The following is a 15,374-nucleotide window of genomic DNA, read 5'->3' on the forward strand; positions in this document are numbered from 1 at the left end:
GGACGCCCATAACAGGAGAAAGGGAAAGCTGGATGGCTGAGGAGCTCGGCCACCCTACGTAGCCATCTTTACCCACCCTGCTCTTCTGATCCATTGGCACTCACGCCAGTAGATTCAGGGACAGTTTGTACCCCCAAAGTCGTAAGGTGGCTAAATGGTCAATCGTGAGAATAAATAATATAGCATACAACATATATATATAGCGCCTTCACGTTTATCACATTGCGCTAACATCACGTCCATTCATTTTTTTTCCTTCTCAACACTCCATAACCCAACGATATTTTTTTTGCAAATGAATTAATATGTTTAAATAATTATTTTTTTTATTTTAAATTGCGAATGGAGCCTACTTTTTTATTGTTTATCTTTTCCTTTTATTAATATCTCTATAATTTTTTTTTTTTTTTTGTAAGTCTGCCTACTTCCTTCCAAATGACGGCCCACACGAGGCTCCCGAAGTTAAAAATATCCTACGCCCGACTAGTGGCGGATGGGAACTCGGTGGCTTCCCGCATTGTTCCTTTTGACCCCCCTGGACCCCCCCGAAGAGATCTCTCATGTCCGTTTATTTACTTGAGGCGCAGAGAGCAGGAGAGCCCACAAGTTCAAGTTCTCATGACCGCTTCGTCTCATCAAATGTCGCAAACATTTTGGACGCCTTCACTGCTCCATTAAGTGATGTGCTTTGTTTAAACGTCCCGGGCAGACAAACTCCACAAGGCTGCAGCGTCGTGGCACTTGGGGGGACTCCTGCCGTCTTACGGGATCAGGGGTTCAAAAACCCCGTCTCGGTCAGGGACGTGCGGTCAGTCATCATGAAAAAAAAACAAACTAATAATGATAACAAAAAATAAATGCGTCCACTGGTCTGTGCTATAAATTTGCTTTCTGTATGATTCCAATAATTTTAATAGTTAAATTCGCTGAATTTGCGCATTTCCTGTTCAGATAATTTAGAGAAACGCGAGGTGCAGCAGCGACGAGCCTCCCCTCACCTCGGACTGCGCTCTCCATCACACACTGCAGGGTTGATTGTCGCGTGCCTGTCGCTGTCTCTCTGTATGTCGCCAATATAATGTTTGCAGACACGTTTATTACAAACCCTGACTTTCCACAGTCTGGCTGATATCTTTAATGAATGTGTGTTACATATTTAGTCTTCCTGATCGGACGTAAAACCGCAGTGAAAAGGCACAAAGCGAAGCAGACAGTTACCGTACCGCCCTGAAGGGGGCGCATGTGAGCCCAACAGGTGCTCGTTGCTGTTGTTCTTCTACGTAGAGGCGCCGATAAGTTCGCGATATCAGAAAGTCAAGTGCACTGCAGCGGGCCGTTTATGTTGATTTTATGTTCCGACTGACTGCCAAAATGGAAGATTAAGACTTTTTAAACTAAAGGAAAATAAGAAGGACTTTTACAAGAAGGTGACGGTGATTTTCGTGGAGAAAGACAGGCGCATAGACTTCATTTACAAGACCATAAACCATTTTCAATTTTATAAAAAAAAAAAAATATTCAAAAACTAAATTTTGACCTTAAATAAAATATTCTTTTGATGTTCTTGTTATCTTTTTGTTGAACAGACTGTTTAAAACTGCGGTGGGTTGGCACCCTGCCTGGGATTGGTTCCTGCCTTGTGCCCTGTGTTGCTTGGGATTGGCTCCAGCAGACCCCCGTGACCCTGTGTTCGGATTCAGCGGGTTGGAAAATGGATGGATGGATGGGCTGTTTAAAAATTGATTAAAGCATCAGAATTAAAAGGTTTTAAAAACAACTAAATATTTCAATTAAGGTCAAAATTGAAATCCGTTTTTTTGTACACCTCTCTGTACTTTTATTTGTATTGAATGAGTGTGAATTGTGGAATTGCAAGGGCAAATTTAGAACACATGGAGGGTGAGGAGCAAATGCGCTCTCTCCGCTATAAATGTCACGTTCTTTCTTAGCTGATGAGATATGAAACATAACCAGTAGTTCATGTGCAGGCTTGCCAGTTGAATAGTAAATAAGCGACTCTTTTGTGTTCATCTATTTGTAAATCTGACTGTAAATGAGTCCTTTACTCCACCGCACGTCACTGTGACGAAGCAACATTAGCATTTCATACCTTGGCTCATCATCCATCCATTCATTATCCAACCCGCTATATCCTAACTTCAGAGTCACGGGGGTCTGCTGGAGCTAATCCCAGCCAGCACAGAGCACAAGGCAGGAAACAAACCCTGGGCAGGGCGCCAGCCCACTGCATGGCACACACACACACACGCTAAGCAGTGCCCCGTCAGGGCCTGCAAGGCCTTCTCTGCTGGCCTAAAAAAATATCTGAATCACAAACTGATGTTAATTATATTTTGTCCTTGAATACTTATTAAATAATTCCAAATAGTCTGTCCACTTCCTTTCATAGCTTTTCCGATGGTTGTGCTGTGTCTGCCTCCAGACTTGTATTTTCGTATTAAAGGATTTAACCAATCACATTTCAGCCATCATTTGTTGCCAGGCAGGGTCAAAGTCAAAGAAGTCTGCCAGGAGGCCTTCACAATCCGTTCTGCAGGCCCTCCAACACAAAATAGATGTCGATTAAACTGTTGCTTCAACCAATCAGATTTTGAGCTGGTTTCACTAAGGCCCACTAGCAGGCGTACGGCAACGTCACCGTATTCAGACCCGTTGATTGGATAGGATGGTGTAATAGAAAAATCTGAATGAGAGCATCATGGGGCAGCTGTACACATTGGTATGTTTGGCGGTGAGCATTCCCGTGTCCACTGCTTCTGTCGAGCGGACATTTTCAGCCCTAAAGCGAATTAAAACTTATGCCAGAAATACGACAGGGCAGGTTCGACTTTCAGCATTAGCTTCGATGGCGATAGAAAGGGACTTCGTTATGGAACTGAAGTGCACGGATAATCTGTACGACACAGTAATTGAACTGTTTTTGAGGAAAGAGAGGAGGATGGATTTTGCTTACAAATAATCCGAATTTTTGGTGAGTAAAATGTTGCCATTTTCCTAAATAATATTGCAAGTTTATGAGTTATTCTTGATGTTTTTTATGTGTGTTGCGGGCTGTAGCTGCAGTAGAAAGGAACTTGTTCACCCCGGTTTGTCTATTCAATAAAGGCATTTATTGTGGCTACAGGATTTATCTATCTGCGATGCAATGGATCTTTATACTGTATTTCTGCATATTAAGATGGTTTTTATAACCATAAATTAGTTTTTGAGGGGCGGGTTGATTCAGACCGCGGTGGGTTGGCACCCTGCCCGGGATTGGTTCCTGCCTTGTGCCCTGTGTTGGCTGGGATTGGCTCCAGCAGACCCCCGTGACCCTGTGTTCAGATTCAGCGAGTTGGAAAATGGATGGATGGATGGATGGGTTGATTCAGACGGAGCACTACTGAAGGCCTAGGTGTGAAATGCTAGGTCCACCACTGCCAAGCACACACCAGGGACAATTTAGGATCGCCAATCCACCTAACCTGCATGTCTTTGGACTGTGGGAGGAAACCCACGCAGACACGGGGAGAACATGCAAACCTCCATGCAGGGCGGACCCGGGAAGCGAACCCGGGTCTCCTAACTGCGCCACCGTGTCGCCCCGTCGCTCATCATCAGTCATATAAATCTATGGATTGCACTGCTGGTCTAATGGGTAGGCTGTTTGGTGACTTCGAAACTGCTAATAACATTACATGTGCAAGGACACAAACGGAGGCAATTATAAACCATGTCACTGGTCCTCACACTGTTACAGAGTTACAGAAGTAGTAAACTCACTGCTTTGGAATGGCAACTGATGCCAGCGACCTTGTAACACACAGTTCACACTGTATTTCGTGAATAGAATGGGGACACATTCTCCTTTGTGACCTTTGGTGTCCTCCTTTGGGTTTGCAGGTATCTGGTAAGCGTAGCCAAAATGTCAACATAAATGCAACTGGAACGGCATGTTGAGTGCCCACTGCTGCACTGATGCAGATTTAACACATGTCTGTCATGTGACATGCATTGAGACTTGTCACCAACGCACAGCCCGATGTCACAAACGGGACAGAATACGTGTGTTTCTTTGCGCATTCTCCTGTAGTAAGTGGTACCACCAGCCCCCCCACCCAAGGACGAGAGCTGGTTCTACTGCTCACGGTCACCTTGAGCATGGGAAGGGCACTATATAAATAAATGGATTATGTGTTAGGATATAGCGGGTTGGAAAATGGATGGATGGATGGATTATTATTATTATCTTTTCTTTCATCCCTCACAACCTTGAGGAACTGCAACCTTGAGGGCACCAAAGTGAAAGAAGCCCCGCCCCTTCTGGTCTGCGTGATATGAAAGGAGAAGACTCATGGAGGATGGCGTCTTATTTTAGCAGTTGACCCGACTTCTGTGCTGATCTAACCCAGAAATGATCTCTACCATGGAGGGGACTAATCGTGCTAAAAGAACGCAGATTGAAGTGCTTGATTTTAATTTATTTTTGCCAGATTTTTGTTCATAATTAAATGAGTGTTTTGTTTTGTTTTTGCCAAGTTGGCACCAGAAGCAACCTGCTTTGTCCTACACCGTCATTTTGTCCTGCTGCAGCACTTGTCCTGTATTTTTTTTTCCTGTTGCTTGCACACAAGAGAGTAGAATGTCAGCACCTGATCGACATGATTGACATGCCCGTTGTGCTATTGCAGGAAACCACATTGCAGCAGTGCTGCTTAAATGAACTACAAATCCCAGCAGCCCTGGTAATAATTTGCAATTGGGCAGTGTGGGGTTTACTGAAGAGGCTACTGGTCAAGTTTTTCATTATTTTTTTATTATATGATGTTCGTTTATCATCTGTCTAATTATATATTACCCATTAATTTGATTCTATTTAGTTATTATGTACCATCTACAGTTAGGTCCATAAATATTTGGACAGTGACAACTTTTTTCTCATTTTGGTTCTGTACATTACCACAATGAATTTTAAATGAAACAACTCAGATACAGTTGAAGTGCAGACTTTCAGCTTTAATTCAGTGGGGTGAACAAAACGATTGCATAAAAATGTGAGGCAACTAAAGCATTTTTTGAACACAATCCCTTCATTTCAGGGGCTCAAAAGTAATTGGACAATTGACTCAAAAGCTATTTCATGGGCAGGTGTGTTCAAGTCCGTCGTTATGTTATTATCAATTAAGCAGATAAAAGGCCTGGAGTTGATTTGAGGTGTGGTGCTTGCATGTGGAAGATCTTGCTGTGAACAGACAACATGCGGTCAAAGGAGCTCTCCATGCAGGTGACAGAAGCCATCCTTAAGCTGTGAAAACAGACAAAACCCATCTGAGAAATTGCTCCAATATTACGAGTAGCAAAATCTACAGTTTGGTACATCCTGAGAAAGAAAGCAAACACTGGTGAAGTCAGCAACGCAAAAAGACCTGGACGTCCACGGAAGACAACAGTGGTGGATGATCGCAGAATCATTTCCATGGTGAAGAGAAACCCCTTCACAACAGCCAACCAAGTGAACAACACTCTCCAGCAGGTAGGCATATCGATATCCAAGTCTACCATAAAGAGAGGACTGCATGAAAGTAAATACAGAGGGTGCACTGCAAGGTGCAAGGCACTCATAAGCCTCAAGAATAGAGAGGCTAGATTGGACTTTGCTAAAGAACATCTAAAAAAGCCAGCACAGTTCTGGAAAAACATTCTTTGGACAGATGAAACCAAGATCAACCTCTACCAGAATGATGGCAAGAACAAAGTATGGAGAAGGCGTGGAACAGCTCATTATCCAAAGCATAGCACATCATCTGTAAAACACGGTGGAGGGAGGCAGTGTGATGGCTTGGGCGTGCATGGCTGCCAGTGGCACTGGGACACTCGTGTTTATTGATGATGTGACACAGGACAGAAGCAGCCGAATGAATTCTGAGGTGTTCAGAGACATACTGTCTGCTCAAATCCAGCTAAATACAGCAGTCAAATTGATTCATGATACAGATGGACAATGACCCAAAACATACAGCCAAAGCAACCCAGGAGTTTATTAAAGCAAAGAAGTGGAAAATTCTTGAATGGCCAAGCCAGTCACCTGATCTTAACCCAATTGAGCAGGCATTTCACTTGTTGAAGACTAAACTTCAGACAGAAAGGCCCACAAACAAACAGCAACTGAAAGCCGCTGCAGTAAAGGCCTGGCAGCGCATTAAAAAGGAGGAAACCCAACATCTGGTGATGTCCAGGAGTTCAAGACTTCAGGCTGTCATTGCCAGCAAAGGGTTTTCAACCAAGTATTAGAAATGAACATTTGATTTCCAGTTATTTAATTTCTCCAATTACTTTTGAGCCCCTGAAATGAAGGGATTGTGTTCACAAAATGCTTTAGTTGTCTCACATTTTTATGCAATCGTTTTGTTCACCCCACTGAATTAAAGAGTGCAGCTGGATAATAAACTGGACTGGACTGCCAATACTGTGAATTTATGAATTTCCCATTGGGATTAATAAAGTATCTATCTATTTATCTATCTACTGATGCTCTGTGTAAGAGAGGACAGAGCTGGTTATACTTCCTTAGAAGGCTGGTGTCCTTCAACATCTGCAATAAGATGCTGCAGATGTTCTATCAGACAGTTGTGGCGAGCGCCCTCTTCTACGCGGTAGTGTGCTGGGGAGGCAGCATTAAGAATAAAGACGCCTCACGCCTGGACAAACTGGTGAGGAAGGCAGGCTCTATTGTTGGCATGGAGCTGGACAGTTTGACATCTGTGGCAGAGCGAAGGGCGCTCAGCAGGCTCCTATCAATTATGGAGAATCCACTGCATCCACTAAATAGTATCATCTCCAGACAGAGGAGCAGCTTCAGCGACAGACTGCTGTCACCGTCCTGCTCCACTGACAGACTGAGGAGATCGTTCCTCCCCCAAACTATGCGACTCTTCAATTCCACCCGGGGGGGTAAACGTTAACATTTAACATTATACAAAGTTATTGTCTGTTTTTCACCTGCATTATTATCAATCTTTAATTTAATATTATTTATTGTATCAGTATGCTGCTGCTGGAGTATGTGAATTTCCCATTGGGATTAATAAAGTATCTATCTATCTAAAGCTGAAAGTCTGCACTTCAACTGCATCTCAGTTGTTTCATTTAAAATTCATTGTGGTAATGTACAGAACCAAAGTTAGAAAAAAGTTGTCTCTGTCCAAATATTTATGGACCTAACTGTATGTATGTATGTTTTGCAGTTCTCTGATGCTCCCTGTATTTTGTAGGTGGATTCTCCCTAAGAGGTGGGGCCACCTATCCATCACCATTAAGGGACTGTCCCCAGGCCTTTAAAAGTAGGCTGACTGGAGGCGTTGTAACTCGGTAGATTGTTCTAGAAGTCATTTTTGCTCTTTTGTATTTTTGTTTTTAATTTTGATGAATAAACATTTTATTTATAAGGATACATTGCTGTTGTCCTGTGCTCAAGCCTGGGGTTTTTAAGTCATCCTCCTCCTTGTGGGACTTTTTGATATATTATCGGAAAATTTCCTTACATTTTAAACATTGAAGTTGGCTTCCCATTTTTAAAGACCCGGTAGGTTAGTCTGGAGTAAGCTGGTTTGGGGTGGGCCTCTTTTGGGTGGGCCACTGAAGTTGCTGGCCTACCTTTTTGTGAACCTCTCCATCACCATTATGGGACTGCCACTAGGCCTTTAAAAACAGCTTGACTGCAGGCTGTGACTCTGTGGATTGTTCTAGAATTCTAATCTTTGGGTCTTGTTTGTTTAGGCAAGTCATTTTTGCTTCTTTTGTATTTTTTTTTTAATTTTCATGAATAAATCTTTTATTTATAAGGATACATTGTTGTTGTCCTGTGCTCAAGCCAGGGGTTTTCAGTCCTCCTCCTCCTTGTGGGACTTTTTAATATATTTTTGAAACATTTTATAGACCTGCTAGGCTGGAAAGCAGCAGTTCCCAGTTTAGAGTAAGCTGGACTGGGGTGGGCAGTGGGCTGGCACTCTGCCCAGTTTTTGTTTCCTGCCTTGCGCCCTGTGTTGACTGGGATTGGCTCTAGCAGACCCCTGTGACCCTGTAGTTAGGATATAGTGGGTTGGATAATGGATGGATGGATGGATGGACTGGGCTGGGCCTCATCGGGGCAGACTGGTGAAGGTGCCAGCCTGCCCTGTCATGGGGTTGTTCCTGCCTTGTACCCGATTGTCATATTTGCTTATCCTGAGTAGGGTCATGGGGAGGCTGAAGCCAATCTCAGTGACAATGTAAAGACAGATGGATGCTCAAGCCAGGGGTTTTCAGTCCTCCTCCTCCTTGTGGAACTTTTTGATATATTATCGGAACATTTCCTTACATTTTAAACATTGAAGCTGGCTTCCCATTTTTAAAAACCCAGTAGGCTAGTCTGGAGTAAGCTGGTTTGGGGTGGGCATCTTCTGGGTGGGCCGCTGAAGGTGCCGGTCTGCCTTTTTCTAAAGCATTTTGAAGGAACTCACACCCATTTTCAAACCATGTTTGTGCATCCCAGTCATTACAACAACAATAAATGTTTGGCACTTTTAAATGGTGCCAGGGTGTAGCTGGAAGTCTGAGGGCACAGCAGGGGAACGACCGCAAATTGACACACTTGTTTACGCGGAAAAGAGAGAGAAAAATCCTTGGAGGACATCACTTCTGGGATTAGCAAGAGCCGCCCTGCTACTTCCCTTCAACCTTGAACAGGATTTCAGAGTCATTTTGATCAAAGCACTGAGAGAAGAAGCAGTCGGCAACCTGAGAGCAAACTATTATGTGCTGTTTGTGCCTCAAAAGAAGACACTAACTATCTTAGCATTAAATGGAGCATCCAGGCTGGAATCCCAACCCTTTTGACATCTTCCATACAAACAACACTTGAAAGAATTCTGAAATGACTCTGCGACTGGAAGGCAAGCCTGATAGATAACTGGAGACGGAGATGACTCTGCTCTCTCTTATTAAGACGTTACAGCTGGCTGGAGCTGCCAACACATCTCTCCTCCATGGATATCATAGTAACCAACACTGAAAACAAACCAGTCAGGCTTTAAGGGTTTGGGGCATTCCACCGAGACGGCTCTACCCGCTGTCGTCAACACCTTATGGGTGGCTGGGGTTGTCTGTCCTCATTAGGACATTAGGACAATTAGGACGAGAGCAGGCCATTGAGTCCAACAAAGCTCACCAGCCCTGTCCTTTGAATTCTTCTAAAATAACATCAAGTCGAGTTTTGAGGGTCCCTAAAGTCCTACTGTCTAACACTCTATTTGGTCATTTGGGGCCTCATCTATAAACGGTGCGTATGCACAGAAATGTTGCATACGAATGTTTCCACGCTCAAATCGCGATGTATAAAACCTAAACTTGGCGTAAAGCCACGCACATTTCCATGGTACCTCATACCCTGGCGTACGCAATTTCTCTGCTCGGTTTTGCAGACTGGCAGCACCCAGCGTCAAAGCAGTGCTACTGTTCCTGTGTGGTCACCCTTTCTTTCTTAGCTCCACATTCCTGATGCAGCTTTATAAATACACTGAAACTAACTGCATATTGTTTATTAGTGTAACGCATCTGATTGTAATTAACCTGTAGCAATATAATGGTCCAGGGAATAGCCATAGTATTCCAAATACCATAACTGCTTTAGTGTTGTTACGCTCACTGCGTCTTCTTCTTCTTTCAGCTGCTCCCGTTAAGGGTTGCCACAGCAGATCATCTTTTTCCATATTACTCTCACTGCACCACTCGGAGTATTTATATCACTGTATCTGAGTGGGGAATCACAGCAGCAGCTGATCGGAAAGAGAATTATCAGTATACAGTTTCAAGCACACACTACTTCAGCCACGGCAAAACGTTTCAGAGACTTTCCTGTACGGACCTCGCGTTTCACAAACAGTTTCATTCCAAGAACTATAAATGCACTCAATCAGTCCATCAAGTGCTCCTTGTAGAACTGTTTGGACTTATAAGTACAATTACCTCACTGTAAACTTGCACTACAGTTATAATATTGCACAACCTGCGCTACTTTATAAAGCGTGTATTTACGTATGATGACGATATCATTTTTAAGATGAAATGCAGCAAAATATGTTGCTTATAGTATACAGATAAAACTTTAACTTCATTTAAATATGCTGTATCGTTAATAATTAAACGTGAGGACACGGTGCCGCAGCGCTAGCTAGTTCACTGATAGCTCCTGCCTTGCACTGTATTATTGCTGGTGCTGACGCAACACTGGAAGGACAGACGTATAGAATAATTAAACACGTATTACGAAGATATTTCAATGTTCCTTAAAAGTTTTGAAGAATTGGTGTTGTAAGCTTGGAGGTTAGTACGTTTAAAAGAGACAGTACTGCTGCAATAAATTATTTCATTGAAGGTCGCACATGGTGCAGCAAGCCTCTTGCGTGAGATATGAACAATCACTGCGCCACCGTGTTCCCATGTTTAATAACATGCTTTCATTCCTATCATCATGAAAAGGATATCACGTATACATCTCAGTATTTTAATTATTCAGAGAGCTGTAATATCACGAATGTAATGGATTCTGTGTCCTGTCGGAGAAAGAGAAAGCCCGTTTAAGAAGTACGTAGTGATTCACACACATAGAGCACATTGAAGATCAAATACAGAACAAAGCATTTAACGTGCTACTTGAGAAACTAGTAAAATAAACAATTTTAAGATGAAGTTTATGATGTTCTACTTTAATGACAAAATAAACTACGTGATTAAAGTGGAAATTTCGAGATTAAAGTTGACATTTCGTGCTTTTTTTCCCACTGTGTGCCTATTTTTTTGTCTGTACCCTAATAAGCTTTCATATGACACTCAGACGGTGGGCTACGACTCGCCTTTTCACGCCGACTTTGATATGTGATTTCTTTTTTATTTCGGGCACTGTGCGACTTTGTGAACTTCAGCTTTCGAGTTTCTCCGACACTCTGTCACTCGATCAACTTCCTTTTGTTGATTATACCACTGTTTAAACCAACAAATAGTACGTTTTTCCTTTGCCTCCACTTGGGATTCGCTGAAATTCTTATATTTTCCCCCGTGCTTTTCCCATTGTCTTTTCACAGAAGGCAATTTATATTGATTTGCATATTCAAAGAGGCGTAATTCTGGGAGGAGTTGGGGCGGGACAGAAGGCGCGTGCACGTGCGTTACTTTTCACGCAGATCGGGATTTATGTAGTGGAAGAACGTGAAAGTTTGCGTGCGCACAGATTCCTGCATCTGGATTTTTCTGTGCATACGCACATTCCCGCTTTTGTGCTTACGCCATGTTATAGTATAGGCAGAGTGGTGGCTCTGAGGCTAGGGATCTGCACTGGCAATCGGAAGGTTGCCAGTTCGAATCCCGTAAATGCCAATAGGGACTCTGCTCTGTTGGGCCCTTCAGCAAGGTCCTTAACCTGCAATTGCTGAGCGCTTTGAGTAGTGAGAAAAGCGCTATATAAATGCAAAGAATTATTATTAAGAATTATAGTGTGAGTTCTATGCACGGCGTTATACATGGGGCCCCAGGTCTGTGTGAAGAAAAACTTCCTAATGTTTGTGTGAAATTTCCCCTTAACAAGTTTCCAACTGTGTCCCTGTGTTCTTGTTGAACTCATTTTAAAGTCACCATCTCGACCCACTGGACTAATTCCCTTCATTATTTTGGTCTCCTCTTCATCTCCATTAAAGGCTCAGCTTTTAATCTTTCCTCATCACTCATCCCCTGTACCCCCCTAATCAGCCTAGTTGCTCTTCTCTGGACTTTCTCTTGTGCTGTTTTGTCCTTTTTGTAGCCTGGAGACCCAAACGTCACCCAGTACTCCAGATGAGGCCTCACCAGTCTGTTATAAAGACTTGTACTCCACACATCAAGGCGCTATATAACCTGATATTCTGTTAACCTTCTTAATGGCTTCTGAACACTGCCTGGCAGTTGATAGCTTAGAGTCCACTATGACTCCTCAATCCTTTAATCTTTCTCCATAACCCACCCCACTATAGCCCTGGAATCAGCCGAGTCGCTCTTCTCTGGACTTTATCCAGTGCTGCTGTGTTCTTCTGGAGACCCAAACTGCACCCAAGACTCCAGACGAGGCCTCATCAGTGTGTTATAAAGACTTGCGCAGAACCTCCTGTGACTTGTACTCTACACACGAATCACTTCAGTCAGGTCTTCTCTTCATCTCCATTAATAATAATAATTCATTACATTTATATAGCGCTTTTCTCAGTACTCAAAGTGCTATCCACACAGGGAGGAACCAGGAAGCGAGGAGCTGCACCATCTGCTGAGTGTCAAACAAATTGCAGAAACTGATGATGTGACTAAAAGCACCATAACAGGAAAGAGAAGAAGAGCTGCACCATCTTTTGAGCATCAGTAAATCACAGATGCCAATGACATGATGAAGAACACTATAATAGGAAATAGAAGAGGACTAGCGCCATCTGCTAAACGTCAAGCAAATCACAGAGGCTGATAATGTGATGAAGAACACCATAACAGGAAATAGATGAAGTGTAGCATCATCTGCTGAGCATAAAGCAAATCACAGAGGCTGATAACGTGACAAAGAGCATCGTAATAGGAAACAGAATAAGAACAGTGCAATCTGCTAAGTGTCAAACAAATTGAAGAGACTGATAATGTGACGAAGAGCACCACAATGGGAAATAGATGAGGAGCTGTGCCATCTGCTGAGTGTCAAACAAATTGCACAAGCTGATGAAATGACATAAAGCACCACAACAGTAAGCAGAACAAGAGCAGTGCCATCTGCTGAGCATCAAGCAAATTGCAGAGGCTGATAATGGGATGAAAAGCACCATAATAGGAAACAGAAGAAGAGCTGCACCATCTGCTGAATGTCAAATGTGGGATACAGAATGCAAGAACGTCAAACACAGAGAAATGAAACCTGATTATAGCAGGTGGAAGGGCTCCTGTGGCTGCTCTAGGATTTTTCACTGAACCCTTGTGACATGAACCATCAAAGCGGTCCGTAGCAACCATGACATGCCCCCCAGCAACCTGTTCAGTAAGAATAAAAAATTTTAAATTTGACACTATAAATAAATATTTTCTTAAGGCAGGAGACATAAAAATGACACACATGTAAAGCTCAATAATACAAAATGTCTTTTAAGTTAACCCAAACCGCAACAACAGGCCGTGGTTTAAAGAATTATTTTCGGTTTGAAGCTGGCTAAGAGTGACCCCTGTTGGCCACCCACTGTGCTTTATAACTAGATGGTTGGCGTCTGCTTCGTACCTGATGCTGATAGTTATAGGTACCTTGTAACCCTGCATAGATGGATGACAGTGCCCTGTCAAAATGCCAGGCTGGCATCACATTCCAAATGTGGGCTCCTGTGGTCATAACTCTGGTGGCTCTTCAGGTGACTAAAATCACGACATGCAATACAACATAATCAGCCTGGGTTCAAGAATCACGGGACAGAAGGGAATCCCCAGTGTTGGGGCAGGGTGGCATATCACTTGTCTTTCACTGACAGTGCCATTACTGTGGTGTCTTAACTATGAGAATTTACTGGTGTTGCTATCTCTCTCACCCTCCTCCTGTTGGAATAACAAATGCAATTCATATATCTCTATTAAATACCATTTGGTATGGGATTCATAAAAGCAGTGTTAACCTTTGTGATGCATCATCTGTTCAAATGACACATGCAGTGCTTTTTTTTTTTTTGCTATAAACCTTTGTGATGAGCCATCTGTTGGAATGACAAATGCAACACACGTCTCTGTTATATGCCATTTGCTATGAGATTCATAAAAACAGTGTTAATATTTGTGATGCGCCATCTGTTGGAATGACATTAATGAGTTTTGATGTCATGAACAGTCAAATCCTAAGAACAAATTACTTTCCATCCATCTATCCATCCATCCATTCAATCAATTTTTAAATCATTTTAATTATTTCAAACTCATGAGAATATCAGAACTCTGAAAAAAAGATCAAGTGGCCATCCATCCCTATATCTATTTATCCATTTATTCATTTTCCAAACCCACTTTTTAATTTCAAGGTCAGACAGTGAGATCCTAAATCTTTCAAACTGCCTATCATATCTGTATTATATAGTGCCTTTCATGGCTGCCTATCTCTGTTATATAGTGGCAGACTGTACTCTTTACATGTAACAATACAATTACTATTACTACTACAGTACTACTTTTTATCTGTCTATCTTTCTATTGTATAGTGCCTTTCACATCTATTATTATATAGTGTGTTTCATATCTATCTATGTATCTATTATATAGTGCCTTTCACATCTATCTATCTACATATCTATTATATAGCATCTTTCTTATCTGTCTATTATATAGTGTCTTTCACATCTGTCTATGTATCTATTATATAGTGCCTTTCACATCTATCTATCTACTGTATCTATCTATTTCATTCATCCACTCATCTATCCATCCATCCATCCATTTCTCAACCCTCCATTTTCCGAATCCACTTTTCTAGATCAAGGGGAGTCATAAGTAAGCAGCACTTATTTGTTACTCAGCTATTTTTAAAATGTTTGAAGTGAGCCACGGACCTTGGTGACGGGTGCCCACCTACTGGATGTCCTGGGCTGGCTTTACCTTCCTGTTTGTATTTGTTATATTTTCCTTTTTTTAAGTAGAGGTCTTACGTTATTAAATGACTTTCAAATCCACCCAGTCCTGCAGAATCTCACCTGTAAGGTGCTACATCCTCCATTTTGTTATTTTGATGAAATATTGTATTCCTTTAATTTGCTAATAACATTAATACATTTTAAAGGTACATAAAAATAATCATTACAGAGCAACGTTGCAGGGTCCTCCACCTGCCGTTTCCATACCTGTTTTGCTTTGCCTTCCCAGCGCTGCCTCTTGAGTTCGAGTGGAGTGTTTGTTCTGAATTTTGCCGAACGTCTGTCATTGGACGTCATTTGCAGTTGACTTTCCATTGTAAACGACGAACACGACAGACCCCGAATAACGTCCCTAACTGCACGGCTTTGCAGACCCCTCGGCCGGCATGTGCAGCTGAAGCTTTGGCACCCATCCTGTGGCTGTTTGTGCGCTAATTACAAAGAGACGGCAAAGCCGCGAGTGTTGACGTTGTCATGGGAACAGCGGACACGCCTCCGAGCCGGAGGGATCTTTGAAGAGCGGCTGGCGTTTTGTGTTTTTTTTTTGTTGCGATGTCCAGCAGTGCTGCCATTCAGTGAGTGCTGAAAAGTTGGCCTTTCAGAAAAAAAAAGATTCGTTTGTTTGGTTTTGAATACGTGAATTGATTTTCACTCATTCATTTTTTAAACCCACCTCAT

General features: G+C 42.5%; 1 protein-coding gene across 1 annotated transcript in view; it reads right to left on the reverse strand.

Moving 5' to 3' along the window:
• LOC127529165 (uncharacterized) overlaps window positions 1-15,136 on the reverse strand; it is a 120,404-nt gene extending 105,268 nt beyond the window's left edge. Inside the window, exon 1 of the mRNA XM_051931980.1 lies at window positions 14,904-15,136. Coding sequence (XP_051787940.1) covers window positions 14,904-15,011 — 108 coding nt within the window. The 5' untranslated portion in view covers window positions 15,012-15,136. The remainder of the gene's footprint in view (window positions 1-14,903) is intronic.
• Window positions 15,137-15,374: the final 238 nt, after the last annotated feature.

The sequence above is a fragment of the Erpetoichthys calabaricus genome, chromosome 9, assembly GCF_900747795.2.
Source record: "Erpetoichthys calabaricus chromosome 9, fErpCal1.3, whole genome shotgun sequence".
Lineage (NCBI taxonomy): Eukaryota > Metazoa > Chordata > Cladistia > Polypteriformes > Polypteridae > Erpetoichthys > Erpetoichthys calabaricus.